The 16975-nt window shown below is 42.8% G+C and overlaps 1 protein-coding gene across 1 annotated transcript in view; it reads right to left on the reverse strand.

The window, feature by feature from the left end:
- Nucleotides 1-16975, reverse strand: part of LOC126481969 (tolloid-like protein 1) — a 268074-nt gene that overhangs the window by 44399 nt on the left and 206700 nt on the right. Inside the window, exon 4 of the mRNA XM_050105934.1 lies at nucleotides 3193-3484. Coding sequence (XP_049961891.1) covers nucleotides 3193-3484 — 292 coding nt within the window. The remainder of the gene's footprint in view (nucleotides 1-3192; nucleotides 3485-16975) is intronic.

The raw sequence follows: 16975 nt of genomic DNA on the forward strand, positions 1-16975 counted from the left end.
TCAGGCGTAACTTGTGCAACGGCAGCCTAGATTCGATTTTTCAGGTCGGCTAAACTGTTTGGTAGGGGAGGAACATACATACACTCTTTAATTAAATCTCAGTGAAAGAAATCCAGTTGTGTCAGTTCTGGGCAGCGAGGTGGCCATGTGATTGGCCCTTCACCTGGAAAACGATTATCGAGGAAAACTCGAACTTCCACGAAGTAAAGATATGGTGTACCGTCCTGCTGGTAGTAAACTATGCCATTCAGTTAGTTCGTTGCTCTGGAATTAAAAATTTTTGAAGCATATCCAGATAGACAATGCCAGTGACAAGTTTTCTCCATGCAGGAAAAGGGCCATGCACGTTCAGTTTGCTATGGGTACAAAGCACATTAATTTTGGGGTTGTGACAAATATGTTCCAGGGCTGCATGTGGGTTTTCGCTGCTCCATATTCTGCAGTTGTGGGATATCACCATGCCACTGATATGAAATGTTGACTCATCCTTAGAGATTACTGTGGTCAGGAATGTCTTGCCACCCTCCATTTGATGGGACATTTCCCCAGAGAATTACTCACGAACAACCTTATCTGTATCAACGATGTGCTGTAATATTGTGAACTGTCTGGTTCCAAGTGTAGCCGTCTTCGCAGTACTCGGCAAACAGTCTTTTGTGAAATTCCGGTCTAGCGAGACGCACCTCGCGTTCATTTTTGTGGACTAAAATGCGGAGAAAGCTGTCCCTAACCTGTTCAGACATAATCATCAACACGCAGGCGACCTGGTGACTTATCATGTGGCAGTGAACAACCCGTCTCAACAAAGTTCTTGTGCCAATAAATTGTATAAACGCTTGGAGGTTATTTAGTGTGTTTGTTGCTAAATTTACTCCGAATACTTGTTGCAGAGTAGGTATCATGAAACCAAAACACACAGCGAGCACACTTCGCACAAGTGAAAGTAGGCATTTTAATTGCGCACTACGCTGGCGCTCCTCGTGGCGGTGTGGGGTTACTGATGCACTACGTGAATCAAACCTGATATTGTTTGCTACAAAAGGACACTTCTACCGATTCTGTAAGTTACCTCAATAAATGTCTATATCATTCCAAAGTCATAAAATCCTTTTTCACTCGTCCTGTGAGTATAATTTCGTATAAGTTCATAGTGCTGGGGCAGAATAACGCTCTGTGTTTGATGTAATCTGAGGGGTGTAGTCTCAGTAAAAGGTTATTTATTTCTCACACGACCGGTTTCGGGCTTGCGCCAATCCTCAGGTGCTTATACATTCATGTTCATGTTTATATTGCTGGAGATCACTCTATAAATACAAAAAATTATTTGCTGGTGACCAAACAGGTACAAGTGAGACAATTGTAAGTGACAAGGCAGCATTTGACGAAAATATATCTGTACTTACATAAAGATGAAGCATCGTTATTATAGTTACGTTGTGGTGACAGTTTTTCCACTTAGTTGCACACTTATTATCATTTTCACGTCCATCTTTCAGTTTTATAAAGTTTAGCTGCATATTTCACTATTATGATGTGCACTAGTGAAATACACTGTGTTTATGTACAAACATGTGGTCTATGGTCAAAGATCTTAGATGTAGCAGGTGTAAAGATGTTGCTCATACAGAAACATGTAGGTTATGGTCAAAGAACATAGCCACAGGAAGTGCAAGGGTGTTGCACATATAGAAACTTATAAAAAGCTATAATAGACTGCAAAGTCTTTTGATACACATCATGCAATTTTGAATATTCAAAAACAAAAACTAATTATCCTCTGATATGATAACAAAGTAATATTCTATGGAAATTCGATGTAGTTCAAGTGTCATTATCGTAATTTGTAATAGTCATATTGTAAACACAAGCTGTAACTGTCATTGTATAATTTGTAATAGCTTTCAAAATACTAAAATGTAGACTTTCACGGCCGGAAATGTCATGCCCATTGTAATTATCCATTTCACAGCCGGAAATGTCATGCCCATTGTAATTATCCAGGCTGCTATGCCGTGGTCGGTTAGTGAATTCTTTGTCAAATCCCAACGTTTCGTCCCCGTGTGCGGGAGACATCTTCAAGGGCGTCTGTAGCTCGATGGAAGGTGCAACACACCCACCTTCCATCGAGCTACAGGATTTTATTTAAATGGTCATTTTAGAATATAAAGTTGCCACCCTTCCACCGTAAGAGTTCTTTTAAAAACAAGTTGCACTTTCGGTGGCAAATAATTTTTAATGTGAGTGTTTTGTACCATCTCCATCCGTCTTATGGGGTTCATAGTTTATGTGTTTGTGTGAGTTGTTAAAATTTTTAGTTTGAAGTAATCTGGTGTGTTGCAGATTTGCACCAGCATAGTCTTTCAGAGGTTGTTGTGAGCGGTCGTGAGTACGCCGTGTTGAAAGGGAGCGGCAAGGTTCTCAGCCCGAAAGCTCATACTATATATTAAAAAAAATATTTCTGCCTCTGAATATATTGTAACTTGATATTTACAGGGTGCTTTCTGATTGTAATTTTAAATCTGTTTAGAAAAAGGGGATTTTTAGGAATAAAATTTCCATTTATTGAAAAAAAAACTTTTTTAATTTGTTTCATCAGATAACCACTGGCAACTAGTTCCATGCTCACATAGTGTGACTAAATGTGTTAATGTTCTTGATGAATCGGTAGTAAATAAAGTAAATTCTTAAGAAAAGGTTTTGAAAATAAAATTTAACGGTTCATCCAGCAATATAAACATATACATAAATGTATAAACACCTGTGGATGGGCACAATCCCAAAACCGGTCGTGTGAGTAATAAATAACCTTTTATTGTGACTGTTACCGGAAATTTTTCTGAACCCTATAAAGGAACAGTCATGGAGTTCAACAGCATCCACTGTGGGTAAAATTCATCTAATCTGATGGATTTTTAGGTGGAATAATCAAATGGTTCAAATGGCTCTGAGCACTATGGGACTTAACTTCTGAGGTCATCAGTCCCCTAGAACTTAGAACTACGTAAACCTAACTAACCTAAGGACATCACACACATCCACGCTCGAGGCAGGATTCGAACCTGCGACCATATCGGTCGCGCGGTTCCAGACTGAAGCGCCTAGAACCGCTCGGCCACCACGGCCGGCTGGAATAATCGCGACTGCATAGTTGGCACAAGTGAGGGATGAAAGCAGACGAGTGACGTGGCTCACCTGACGAACTCGTAGACGCAGTCCTGCCCCGGCGGGTAGGGCTGCGGGTAGCCGGGCGTGTGGATGGCGCCGCGGCGATTCCTCACTCTGGCGTAGCACGGCCGGTTGGGGCCGGGCCCCGGCAGCACGCCCACCGCCGGCTCCTGGAAGAGCCCTCGGCAGCTGCGCAGCAGGCGGTAGCGCAGCCGGAAGCGCAGCACCGCCCCTGCCACGGGCCGCGGCCGCCACGAGCCGCCGCTGCTGTGGAACTGGAAGCGCAGCGCGCGGGACCCCGGCTGGAACAGGAACTGGTCTGCTCGCGCGCGCGCCAGCAGACGGGACACCGCCACTGTAGCTGCCAGCGAGAACGGGTTAACTCTACACGGCGGCTAAAGAAGAGAACTTGAGGATTAGGAGCTAATCATCACAAAAGAATATTTAGTTTCTATTCGTCCACAAATTTGTTGTTGTTGCGATCTTCAGTCCCTTGTTTGATCAGCTCCCTCCCTATCTTACACATCCACCGAGATGAGAGACGACCAGGAAACATGTCAATGCGCGTAACCACAGCGCTGCCGCCGAGGTACGAGCAAGGCAAGGGGCGCTCACTCTGTGTGACCGCTTCCGTTGTCCGCCCCGATAGCTGAATGGATCTGCCGGCACGGTAGCTCAGCGTGTTCGGTCAGAGGGTTAGCAGACCTCTGTAATAAAAAAAACTGAGCTAATCGATCAACAACGAACTTAAACGGATGTCTTACGACGTCCGCCCCGAGCAGATGCAACAAACAAAAGCGGACAAAATGAGATTTTTTAAAAAAAATGGTCAGCGTGACGGACTGCCGTCCAAAGGGGCGCGGGTTCGATTCCCGGCTGGGTCGGGGATTTTCTCCGCTCAGGGACTAGGTCTTGTGTTGTCTTCATCATCATTTCATCCCCATCCTGCGCGCAGGTCGCCCAATGTGGCGTCGAATGTAATAACACACGCACCAACGCAGACAGATCTGCCCCGTAATGGGCCTCCCGGCCAATGACGCCAAACGCTCATTTCCATTTCCATTACCGCTTCCGTCGCGAGTATAAGTCGTTAGCGCGTCATCTTCACTGAAGAGCCACACAAACTGGTACACCTGCCTTTAATATCGAGAAAGGCCCCCGCGAGTGCTCAGAAGTGCCGCAACACGACGTGGCATGGACTCGACTAATGTCTGAAGTAGTGCTGGAGGGAACTGACACCATAAATCCTGCAAGGCTCTCCATAAATCCGTAAGAGTACGAGGGGGTGGAGATCTCTACTGAACAGCACTTTGCAAGGCATCCCAGATATGCTCAATAATGTTCATGCCTGGGGAGTTTGGTAGCCAGCGGAAGTGTTTTTAACTCAGAAGAGTGTTCCTAGAACCACTCTGTAGCAGTTCTGGGCGTGTGGGATGTCCCACTGCCCTCTGGAATTGTCCAAGTGTGTCAGAATGCACAATGGACATGAATGGATGCAGACAGTCACCTGTCTGAGTCGTACCTAGACGTACCAGTGGTCCCACGTCCGCCCCTCTAAGCTGAGGATGGATATTTCCTCCGCTCAGGGACTGGGTATTGTGTTGTTCTCATCATCATTTCATCCCCATCTCCGACGCGCAAGTCGCCCAATGTGGCGTCGAATGCAGTAAGTACTTGCCCTCGGCGGCCGAACTTCCCCGAATGGGGGACTCCCGGCCCACAGTGCTGTACGCTCGTATATATAGGTCCCACATCACTCCAACTGCATACGCCCCATACTGTTACAGAGACTCCACCAGCTCGGTCTCCTGCTGATATGCAGGGTCTACGGATTCATGAGGTTGTCTCCATACCCCTACACGTCCCTCTGCTCAATACAATTTGAAACGAGAGTTGTCCGCCGGCCGAAGTGGCCGTGCGGTTACAGGCGCTGCAGCCTGGAACCGCAAGACCGCTACGGTCGCAGGTTCGAATCCTGCCTCGGGCATGGATGTTTGTGATGTCCTTAGGTTAGTTAGGTTTAACTAGTTCTAAGTTCTAGGGGACTAATGACCTCAGCAGTTGAGTCCCATAGTGCTCAGAGCCATTTGAACCATTTTTGAGAGTTGTCCGACTAGGAAGATGTCTCCAGTCAACAGTCCAATGTCGGTGTTGACGGGCCCAGGCGATGCGTAAAGCTTCGTGTCGTACAGTTATCAAGGGCACACGAGTGGGCCTTCTGCTCCGAAAGCCCATATCGAAGATGTTTCGTTGAATGGTTCACACGCTGACACTTGTTGATGTCCCAGCACTGAAATGTGCAACAATTTGCGAAAGGGTTGCAGTTCTATCAAGCTGAACGATTCTCTACAGTCGTCATTGGTCCCATTCTTGCAGGATCTTTTTCCGGCCACAGCGGTGTCGTAGATCTGACGATTTAACAGAGTGCTCATATTCACGGTACATTCGTGAAATGGCCGTACGGGAAAATTCCCTCTTCCTCGCTACCTCGGATATGCTGTGTCCCATCGCTCGTGCGCCGACTGTAACACCACGTTCAAACTCACTTAAATATTGATAAGCTGCCATAGTAGCAGGAGCAACCGATCTAACGACTGCGCCAGACAGTTGTCTTATATAGGCGTTGCCTACTGCAGCGCCTCGTTCTGCCTGTTTACATATCTCTGTATTTGAATACGCATGCCTATACAAGTTTCTTTGGCGCTTCAGTTGAGAATCTGACTGTAAAGTTCAGTTCGTTTGAAAGACCAGTTTTTTTGATTACTTGTGTAAGCATCAGTATTTGTAATCATATTCAGCATTCGTTATTTCTTTGTCCACCCACAACAGCTATTCTTTTTGGCCCATTAGAATCAGGTACGAGTAAACTCATTATGCCTTGCTCCACTGATACAGTGAGCGAGGTCCTAATTTCATTAAGTTCTGCACAGAAACACACAGTTCTTCAAGTGTATAAAACAGTGCTATTGTATCCAGAACAATCAGCGGCTGATATTGTTTTGAAAACTACAGCACCTACAGGTGTTGGTCGTTCTTCGAAGTAACGTATACTAAGTGAATGCAACACCACGTATGTTTGTCCTTAGGATAATTTAGGTTAAGTAGTGTGTAAGCTTAGGGCCTGATGACCTTAGCAGTTAAGTCCCATAAGATTTCACACGCATTTTTTGCAACGCCACACAGTCTTTGAAGCTTCCTCAGAGAGAAAAATCACGTCAGAAGCTTTCAGGAGGTGTTGACGACTTCGATAGAAACGCGATACCAAGGAAAGTACATGATCTTATGTTTTCGTAACGAACTGTCAACAATTGACAAAGTGCTTACCTCTGTGAACAAAAGATAATTTTATAAATTATTAAAATAAATGAATTTTAAATACGTTCGGTTTGGACGCGATAGCTTACTAATAGACAAGGACTTTATGGAAGCGGCGTTATCTACGAAGCATTAAATTGTTGAGAGATGAGGGAAGACCAATTTACTATTTGCACGAGACATGACTGAACGCAGGACATACCCGAAGTAATTCCTGGGTAGATAACGCCATAAAATCCTTTAAACAAGCGTACGTATCTGTCCGGATTATCCGCCGGAAACAAGGACCAACCGAGTAAAGAAAAACGCCTGATTATCATTGACATTGGCAGGAAAGCAAGTTTCGAAAAAGGCTGTTTATGGATTTTCTAATCCAAGAAGAGTGCAGATTATAATGGGCAAATGTGAGCCGATAAGTTCGAGAAACGGTTTCAAGACGTTCTTCCTCGCCTTCAAGGAAACGCAGTTATTTATCTTGATAATGCGCCGTACCATTCTCGTCGAAAAGAAGTCCCTAATACGAATTTCAATAAGCAAGATATAACAGAATGGCTAAAATCTAAAAGTATCGCCTTTGAAGATGGTATGTTGAAGAAGGAAATGCTACAAATCGGTAAGAGGAAAACAGAGTAGCACACAAAGAATACGAAGCAGATGGTGTGCAGGGAAACCTGTTCTTTCAATCCTCTGTAACACTACGAATTAAATGCAAGAATTAAGAGCTATTTTGCAGCAAGAAACAGAACATGCAAAATGTCGCAAGTTAAAGAACTATTAGCACAAGCATCAAGAACAGTGACTGCAGAGGAATGGAACAAATGTGTCCCCCACGTGGTGGACAAAGCTGAAACTCAAATGCGGAAATTAGACTGCATTACAGAGGAGAGAGAAAGGTGTTTTGTTATAAACCAGAATGAAAATAAGTTCGGCAGAACGTACATAGTTTTATCGTTCCTTTAATATTACTGTAATGGTATTATTTATAAAATCGCCTATGTTTGAATCTGCTATGGTCGGTTTACTAAGCTTTGTAGCGCAACTTCATAACACAGGGTTTTCTCATGAGCGACGCATACTTCTTTATGCCGTCAGCCCGGCGGCCAACTGCAAAGCATGCACGGTTTGCCGACACCCCTGTTTTGCCGGTATTGCAGAATGATATTTTTTTGACAAAGAAATATGATCAATATTCGTCAAATTTCTTTGACAAAGATATCTCACATAGTGCTAAAAAGGGGTATTATACAGTCGTTTTTCATCAAATTTCAAGATGGCGGACAGCAACCAAGTTTTCGTTACACGCTGCAATTACTTGTACTACAACTGCATTGTGTGTTCATTTGGAAGAAAAGCGGCGGAAAAAAACGAAACATACTTGAGTGAAGTCTTGGGTATTACGTCGAGATAATAAATTATTCAGCAAAATTTGTTATGACGGCTGCAAGTGGAGAACGTGAAGTCTTATATAAATTACGAATGGATGAAAGTGCATTTGAATATTTGCTCAGTAAAGTGGATTCTCATATTACAAAACAGAATACACACTTGAGAAATGTTCAGGCTCACCGTGGCACTCCAGTTTCTTGATACGGAGAGAGCTATGCTAGTTTACAATATAACACTCGAGTACCGTAGTGCACATTAAACAAAATAATTCCAGAGCGTGTGAAGCGATTTATTAACTTCGGATTATTGCAGATGTCACTGCGCTCGTGTGTGGTCTGACATTATCATCCGCATGTGGGCGAAATCTTCGAATGCGAAACTCGATTCCAGTACGTTGTTTCTCATGCAGCGACATAATTACATTACACACCAGCATGTTACACGCTACAATTCGAAGCCCTCTAGCGCCAGACTGCAAATATGTAGGCATGAATAATAAAGATGTAGAATGCTTATAAAGTTTGTTTTATATAAAAAGCTATGAGAGTTTTCACCTGAGAAATTCGAAGGAATTACTTTTCAGCAAACCCTCGCACAAACTGAATAGCTTTGGGGATAGGTTACAAAACTGTTTCACTCCGTTTTCAACTAGTGCTTCAATTTCATTTCCTTCTACTCTTAAAACTGTAATGTAGTTTCTGTACAAGCTGTATACAATCTTTCACTCCCTGTGTTTTATCCCTGATACCTTCAGAATTCGAAAGAGTGTACTCCAGTCAGCATTGTCGAAAGCTTTCTCTAAGTTTACAAATGCTTTAAGCGTAGGTTTCCCTTTCGTTAACCTGTCTCCTATAATAAGTTATATGGTCAATATTGCCTCACGTGGCCGGCCGGAGTGGCCGAGCGGTTCTAGGCGCTACAGTTTGGAACCGCGCGACCGCTACGGTCGCAGGTTCGAATCCTGCCTCGGGCATGGACGTGTGTGATGTCCTTAGGTTAGTTAGGTTTAAGTAGTTCTAAGTTCTAGGGGACTGATGACCTCAGAAGTTAAGTCCCATAGTGCTCCGAGCCATTTGAACCATTTGTCTCACGGGTTCATACATTTCTCCGGAACCCAAATTGAGTTTCCCCCTGGTTGGCTTCTACCAGTTCTTCCGTTATTTTGTATATAACTCGATCAGTGTTTTGCAATCATGACTTATTAAACAGATCGTCCAGTAATATTCAAACCTGACAGCACTTGCCTTCTTTGGAATTGTAATTATTACGTTTTTCTTGATATCTGAGGGTATTTCCCCTGTTTCATATATCTTGCATACCAAGTGGAATAGCTTTGTCGTGGCTAGCTTTCCCTAGAGCTTCAATAATTTTGAGTGAATATCTTCTCCAGAGGCCTCGTTTCCACTTAGATTTTTCAGCACTCAGTCAAATTCTTCTAGTACTCTCATATCTCCGATGTCATCTTCCTTATCCCTTTCTACAATATTGTCTTCAGGTTCATTTCTTTTGTGTATATTCCATCCACCTTTCAGCTACGTCCTCACATCTCCGTAACGCCTGAAGAAGTTTCTAACAAAGTTGGCACACGTATCACTTGCTGCCTAGAAAAGTTATTGACAGTAGGACACCCTTATTGGTTATGGTGGGAGTGAAAAATGCTGACATAAAAGCATATCTCAGAAACGTGTGGAGCCATTTTAGCCAAATTTGGTATATAAAAGACATGTTCAGAAAGTAATTTTATAATTTTTTTTTAGAAAAAGTGAATATGAAAAAAAAAATTCACAGGTTATTGTTGACACACTTGTTGATTATTTTTCCACACATGCGCCATCTCGAACAGTGCATGTGGTAAGCCGTGTCATAAGCTTATTTTGCGCTCTTCGATAAACTCCCCAGCTGGCTCCTTGTCCCACTTCAGAACCTCTCTCTGCACCTCGGGTGAAAATTTAATTCTTCTCATGCGTGCCTTCAGGGAGGTGAAAAGATGATAAACTAAAGGCGCCAAGTCTGGGGCATAAGGAGGAAGGGAGGAGGTTCAAAACATCTCAGCCAAGTTAAGTTCAGGAGCGCCTTGGTGGCCAATGCTGTGTGTGTGTGTGTGTGTGTGATGACAAGCAAAAGGCATACTCCTCTCGTCAGCATTCCCCTTCCTTTTGTTTTGAAAGCTCCTTTGTTTACTAGGAGTCTCATTACATCGCTGGCACTGATGGTCTCCCACAGAGGCAGAAATTCAACCAGAATGCAGCCTTGGTTCCAAACCATTGAGACCATGATTTTTTTGCTCGACATTGAGAGTTATAATTTTTGGGCAGATGGGGAATTGACGTGGGGCTACTGTGACGAATGTCCTTTTGTCTTAGGCGTGTAATGAGCCGCCCACGTTTCATCTTCAGTTACAGTAGAGCTCGGAAAATCCTCATTTCGAATTCAAGTCTCTTAAGAAACCCGCGGGCGCTACTGACTAGACCTTTCTTGTGCTGCTCTGTCATCTTGCGCAGAATTTTCGATATCACTGTGTTTCTGTAAGTGTGTCATATAAGAGAGTTCTGGCGAATTGTGAAAACATCGCAGAAATTTAATCTACAATCAGTCGGCGATCTTTACGAACAGCTTTCTCGATTTTTCACCAACTCCTCCGTCGGAACGGAACGTCTTCATTTCCTCAGTTCGTGATGGACGTTTGTGCTGCCTACACCACTTACGCACACTCGTTCTGTTCGTAACATCTTCGTCGTTAAGTTTTCATTCGTGAACAAATTTCGGTAGGCGTTACTCCTTCCGCGAGTGTAAATCAGATAAGAGAACGTGGCTCGCACTTAGCAGGATTTCTTACGGCCATTTTTCGCGCAACTTGACACTACAACGTGAGTTTACGTACTATGGTGTTACTGCAATGCTTGCTCTGGTAAAGGGATTCTCCTGTATTACTTTATGTTACCAACCCTCAAAAAACAAAAACAAAAACTACAGCCCGTGATGGTCATAGAACAATTAATTTCTGAATATCCATCGTACATGACTCATTACTTGTATAAAGCTGCTGTGGGAGTAAGATAACTCTATTACCTCTTAGGGTTGGGGTAGGAATGAGGAGGTGTGACATGTAGATGTGTCCAAAAACGATTTTCTGGTAATTTTTTCCTGTACTTGGTTGACTTTTGATGCTTGAAAAGTATGTACCGCAATCTGTCTCCTATTTCTGTTGTTAAGCCGGCCGCGGTGGTGTAGCGGTTCAGGCGCTCAGTCCGGAACCGCGGGACTGCTACGGTCGCAGGTTCGAATCCTGCCTCGGGCATGGATGTGTGTGATGTCCTTAGGTTAGTTAGGTTTAAGTAGTTCTAAGTTCTAGGGGACTGATGACCACAGATTTTAAGTCCCATAGTGCTCAGAGCCATTTGAACCATTTTTCTGTTGTTAAAGGCGTCAGCCAGGTAACGAAAACGAGCTGTGCAGCTAGCCGGTCTCACTAACGCTTGCGACAGACCCAGAATTGCAGTACTCGTTTCGAAGCAAACAGTAAACCCTGAAACGTCCCCTTAGAAAAATTAATGAATTACTGTGCTGATAAACCTCTTACATTATTTGATTTTCAAACAGCTGAGCAGAACTGAACGTACTCGGACATTTCGCTCTTCACCTATTCTGATCAACACTAAAGTGACACACAATATTTTCAGTGCAAGGCAATCTGACTTTCAAAAATCCCTACAAAAGAATGGCCCTGACTAACAAAAACCTCTACCTTTCATGAATCACTTGCCTCACAAAAAATCTTCGTTACTTACACTACTGCAATACAGCGAGCGCCACTACTGCCAGCTAAATAAAAGATTCTAACTACTGATAGGCACAGTTAGCAAATGAAAGATTTTGATACAGAACAAACAATATATTTACCTTAATAGTGTTCAAAGGTCATAATATATATAGCAGTTCACGACATCCAGTCTTACAAATTTACTGTCTCTGTTCAGATCATCCGCTCTCAAAACTCCGCCATCTCACTCCCCACATCCACCACTGCTGGCGGCTCACTTCCAACTGCGCAACGCTACGCGCTGTTAACAGCCAACTGCCCAACACTACAATAACAAATTCCAACAATGCCACCCAGCCACAGACTGCACACAGCACAGCCAGTGATTTTCATACAGAGCGCTACGTGGCGGTGGCGTTACCAATATAAGAACCTAAACAGACTACTTACAACCTCCATTCCTGATTCTTTAAGGAATCGAACTACCACGTATAACAACAGCTTCAAACATGTGATTACTTTACGATTGAGGTAAAATATCTGAGGTTACGTATGTAACGGAGAAAAAGTTAAGAGGACGTTTAAAACTGTGTGTACAGTTTGTTAGAAATCACTAACTGTTCTCATTCTCAATATATTCTGGATAATTTGGAAGCGGTTAGTTATGATGCCTCAAGACATATACATAGCTTCTAACTGCAATACTTGTCTTGCTGTGTTAAACTTTTAGCCTAAGTTTATGCATCTTATTGACTAGATTACGACGCCATTTTAAATTGGAGATTTGGTCGCTGATTACATTAAATATTGGAAGACAAATTTTTGTTGCCCCTGGAAGCAGTTAGATATGTCCTGCAAATGGGACAGTGCACCGAGCTATCCATTTAGTAATACAAATGCTCATGACAAAAAGGCTGCTACAATCCTGCAACGCTGCACATGGTATTGTTATTGCTACATCCAGTGGCGGATTTGCATACAGGCCCACTAGGCACGGGCCTAGGGGCGGCACCTTAAGGGGGCGGCATATTTGCTCTGTACTCATTTTAACCTTTTACGTTTTAAAATAACTGCGCTTACAAACGGCATAAAATTTTAATATCGTTAAACAGCTTGCTAGTTTAAATAGGCCTTAAAAACGAAATTCAACAATACAAGCTTGTAAATATACACTACTGGCCATTATAATTGCTACACCACGAAGATGACGTGCTACAGACGTGAAATTTAACCGGCAGGAAGAAGATGCTGTGATATGAAAATGATTAGCTTTTCAGAGCATTCACATAAGGTTGGCCCGGTGGCCACACCTACAACGTGCTGACATGAAGAAAGTTTACAACCGATTTCTGATACACAAACAACAGTTGACCGGCGTTGCCTGGTGAAACGTTGTTGTGATGCCTCGTGTAAGGAGGAGAAATGCGTCCCATCACGTTTCCGATTCTGATAAAGGTCGGATAGTAGCCTACCGCGATTGCGCTTTATCGTATCGCGACATTGCTGCTTGCGTTGGTCGAGATCCAATGACTGTTAGCAGAATATGGAATCGGTGGGTTCAGGAGGGTAATACGGAACGCCGTGCTGCATCCCAACGGCCTCGTATCACTAGCAGTCGAGATGACAGGCATCTAATCCGCATGGCTGTAACGGATCGTGCAGCCACGTCTCGATCCCTTAATCAACAGATGGGGACGTTTGCAAGACAACAACCATCTGCACGAACAGTTCGACGACGTTTGCAGCAGCATGGACTATCAGCTCGGAGACCATGGCTGCGGTTACGCTTGACGCTGCATCACAGACAGGAGTGCCTGTGATGTTGTACTCTACGACGAACCTGGGTGCACGAATGGCAAAACGTCATTTTTTCGGATGAATCCAGGTTCTGTTTACAGCATCATGATGGTCGCATCCGTGTTTGGCGACATCGCGGTGAACGCACATTGGAAGCGTGTATTCGTCATGGCCATACTGACGTATCACGCGGCGTGATGGTATCAGGTGCCATTGGTTACACGTCCCGGTCACCTCTTGTTCGCATTGACGGCACTTAGAGTGGACGTTACATTTCAGATGTGTTACGACCCGTGGCTCTACCCTTCATTTGATCCCTGCGAAATCCTACATTTCAGCAGGCTAATGCACGACCGCATGTTGCAGGTCCTGTACGGGCCTTTCTGGATACAGAAAATGTTCGACTGCTGCCCTGGCCAGCACATTCTCCAGATCTCTCGCCAACTGAAAACGTCTGGTCAATGGTGGCCGAGCAACTGGCTCGCCACAATACGCCAGTCACTACTGTTGATGGACTGTGGTATCGTGTTGAAGCTGCATGGGCAGCTGTACCTGTACACGCCATCCAAGCTCTGTTTGACTCAATGCCCAGGCGTATCAAGGCCGTTATTACGGCCAGAGGTGGTTGTTCTGGGTACTGATTTCTTAGGATCTATGCACCCAAATTGCGTGAAAATGCAATCACATGTCAGTTCTAGTATAATATATTTGTCCAATGAATACCCGTTTATAATCTGCATTTCTTCTTGGTGTAGCAATTTTAATGGCCAGTAGTGTACATAGTTTACTTGGTGGCTGAATGGAAATTTAACATTGGGTTTCTGTCTGGTATCATTTTCACGATTGTTCATAATATTTTGAAGTAAGCTGTCAGGACGGCAATCTACAATACAATGTTTGAAACATTATTCCGAGAATGTTGTCGGCTTCTACTTAACCCTACCATATTTTCCCCGTGAAAATACCGGGATCCGTGAAAAGATGTGAGAAATTAATCGGCAGTTTCTTAAATACTGTAACATGTGTGGCCCTCAGTATGTAAAACCTGACTCCACTTGCATATCTTATAGAAATTATGGGGAAGTATCATGTCAGCCTTCCATTACTGTAATTAATGTGAAAGCTCTTTGATCTTCAATATCTGAGCTTTGATTTAATGACACCCTTTAACAAAACATGTTTATACTGGGAATGTTTTACTTTTTTAAACACATGTTTATACGAAAAGAACATAAGCAGGATTTCTAATAATGTGTGTAATACACTTCACAACAGGTTACAAACTTTTTTTATTTACTTACTTACTTTTTTGGCGAAAAAGAAAATAACTTTCCTTTGTCTCATTTATTGTGCTACAGCCTGCACGATATCAAAGTCCCCACTCTGTGCAATCGAATAGTGCGTGGCACTGCAAACTTTATATTAAGCTTGTTAACTAAGCTTTTTTTTCTTCGAGGAACGGTTATTTTTATTTTATATTGGATTGATTCAAATGGCTCTGAGCGCTATGGGACTTAACCTCTGAGGTCATCAGTCGCCTAGAACTTAGAACTAATTAAACCTAACTAACCTAAGGACATCACACACATCCATGCCCGAGGCAGGATTCGAACTGTAGCGGTCGCTCGGCTCCAGACTGTAGCGCCTAGAACCACACGGCCACTCCGTCCGGCTTTTATATTGGAACAAAAGGTGCATTTGGATGTAGACATAACAGCAGTGTTCACACAAATGACAACACACCGCATCATCTGTCAACAAGACTACTTAAACTTCGTAGTCTGTCTTCTCTGCCAGCAGAAACCTCTAAAATGTTATGAGTGGGATAAGGGTCGATCCAACACACCTCACTGAAGGAATTGCAAAAATTATTTGCTTTTTAAATTAGAAAGGCAGTGTAAAGAATATTCAGAACATATTTGCGTCCCAGCTAAAATCCCGGTGACACTGGAAACAGAAGCCAAAAAAGGGATTGTTCCGTTTTCTTTACGAGACGAATTCCAGCCGGCTAGTGTGCTTCTACTGTTCACTGACAACAGAGAAACAGGCGACAATGAAATTAAATTATTATGTATTGTCGTTCTTTCGTTATGTCGAGTAATCCGAGTTGGTCAGTTCATCGCTCCGTGTTTAACGGAAAAATCTTTGTGCTCGTGTGCCGTGTTTAAAGTGAAAAGCTTTGTGTTCACGTGCGGTGTAGTACGATAGGAACTGGATAAAGTCTTTCTTTCTTTCCTTTTATAATTTTTTTTCTTTTGTTTTGACTGTTGGTTGACAATTTTGTAAGTGCCTTAACATGAATAACAGTGAAAAAAATCAAACGTGTAAAATTAAGTTTTGCGGCATTTCGTAAATTATCGAAGGAAAGGCGAGAACGAGACGCCAATATTCTAAAAACGCTTAGCAGAGCAGAAAATTTTTCGCAAAAAATGTTGCTGGTTCTAATTCGAGTTAAAGTAGTATAGATGATATTTCTGGCACTGCAGCTGTTGTAAAAGAAGTAAATATAGACGAAACAAAAGTTATAAATGAAGAAAAGCAAATTGTTCCTGACTTAGAATTTAATGAAAAACTAAGCGTCGAGTCAGACATTACAAAAAGAAATAACCTCGTTAGTGATGATCTTGCAGAATGGTGTGTCAATGAATCAACAATCGACATTCTCTTACAACGTGGCATTAATCTAAATTGTAATGGTGATTTTTCTAATTCAAGAAGATCAACAGGCGATAAAACCAGATATTTGAACAAAAACGTATTTTACCGTAAACCTTTAAATGGTGAATAAACTTTGCGTGATTTTCTAATATACTCCTGTAGTAACGGAGCAGTTTTTTGTGCACCATGTTAATTGTTCGGAGGTAAGGCTGCGATCGCAACTAATGGTATTGCAGATTGGAAAAATATTTCTAATACTTTATCTCATCGTGAGAATTCACTTGAACACAAAAATTCTGAGTTATCACTCTTAACAAGAAAAAAGTCACTTGGAATAACAGGTAACTATTTCGAGTCATATGCTGAGACAGAAAAAATGTACTGGCGCAGTGTGTTGTAAACGGTGTTTGAGGTAGTGAAGAAGCTAACAAGTCGTGGACTTCCCCTAAAAAGTGGACACGTTGAAAGGTTCCATTCATTATATAATGGTCTATCTGTGATGTCTCTTGAACGTATAGCCGAGTTTAATCCTTTTCTCGCAAAGCACATTGAACGATATGGAAATACAGGGCAGGGACATACAAGTTATCTTACTTCAACAATCTGTGATGGAATAATAGAGGTTCTTTCTGAACGAACAAAAAGCATTATAAATAAAACAAAACAGGCAAAATATTTCTCTATAACAGGAGATACTACTGCAGACATTTCACATATTGATCAGTTATCTTTCATGTTAAGATAAGTGAACGAGAATGGTGAACCTGTTGAACGTTTCCTTCTGTTTTTAACAAACCCGGGAGCCAAGTCCGAAAACTCAGCTGAGGCTGCACTAAAAGTCCTGCCTACAAATTCCATTGATATTACAGACTGTAGAGGCCAGTCATATGACAA

The sequence above is a fragment of the Schistocerca serialis genome, chromosome 5, assembly GCF_023864345.2.
Source record: "Schistocerca serialis cubense isolate TAMUIC-IGC-003099 chromosome 5, iqSchSeri2.2, whole genome shotgun sequence".
Lineage (NCBI taxonomy): Eukaryota > Metazoa > Arthropoda > Insecta > Orthoptera > Acrididae > Schistocerca > Schistocerca serialis.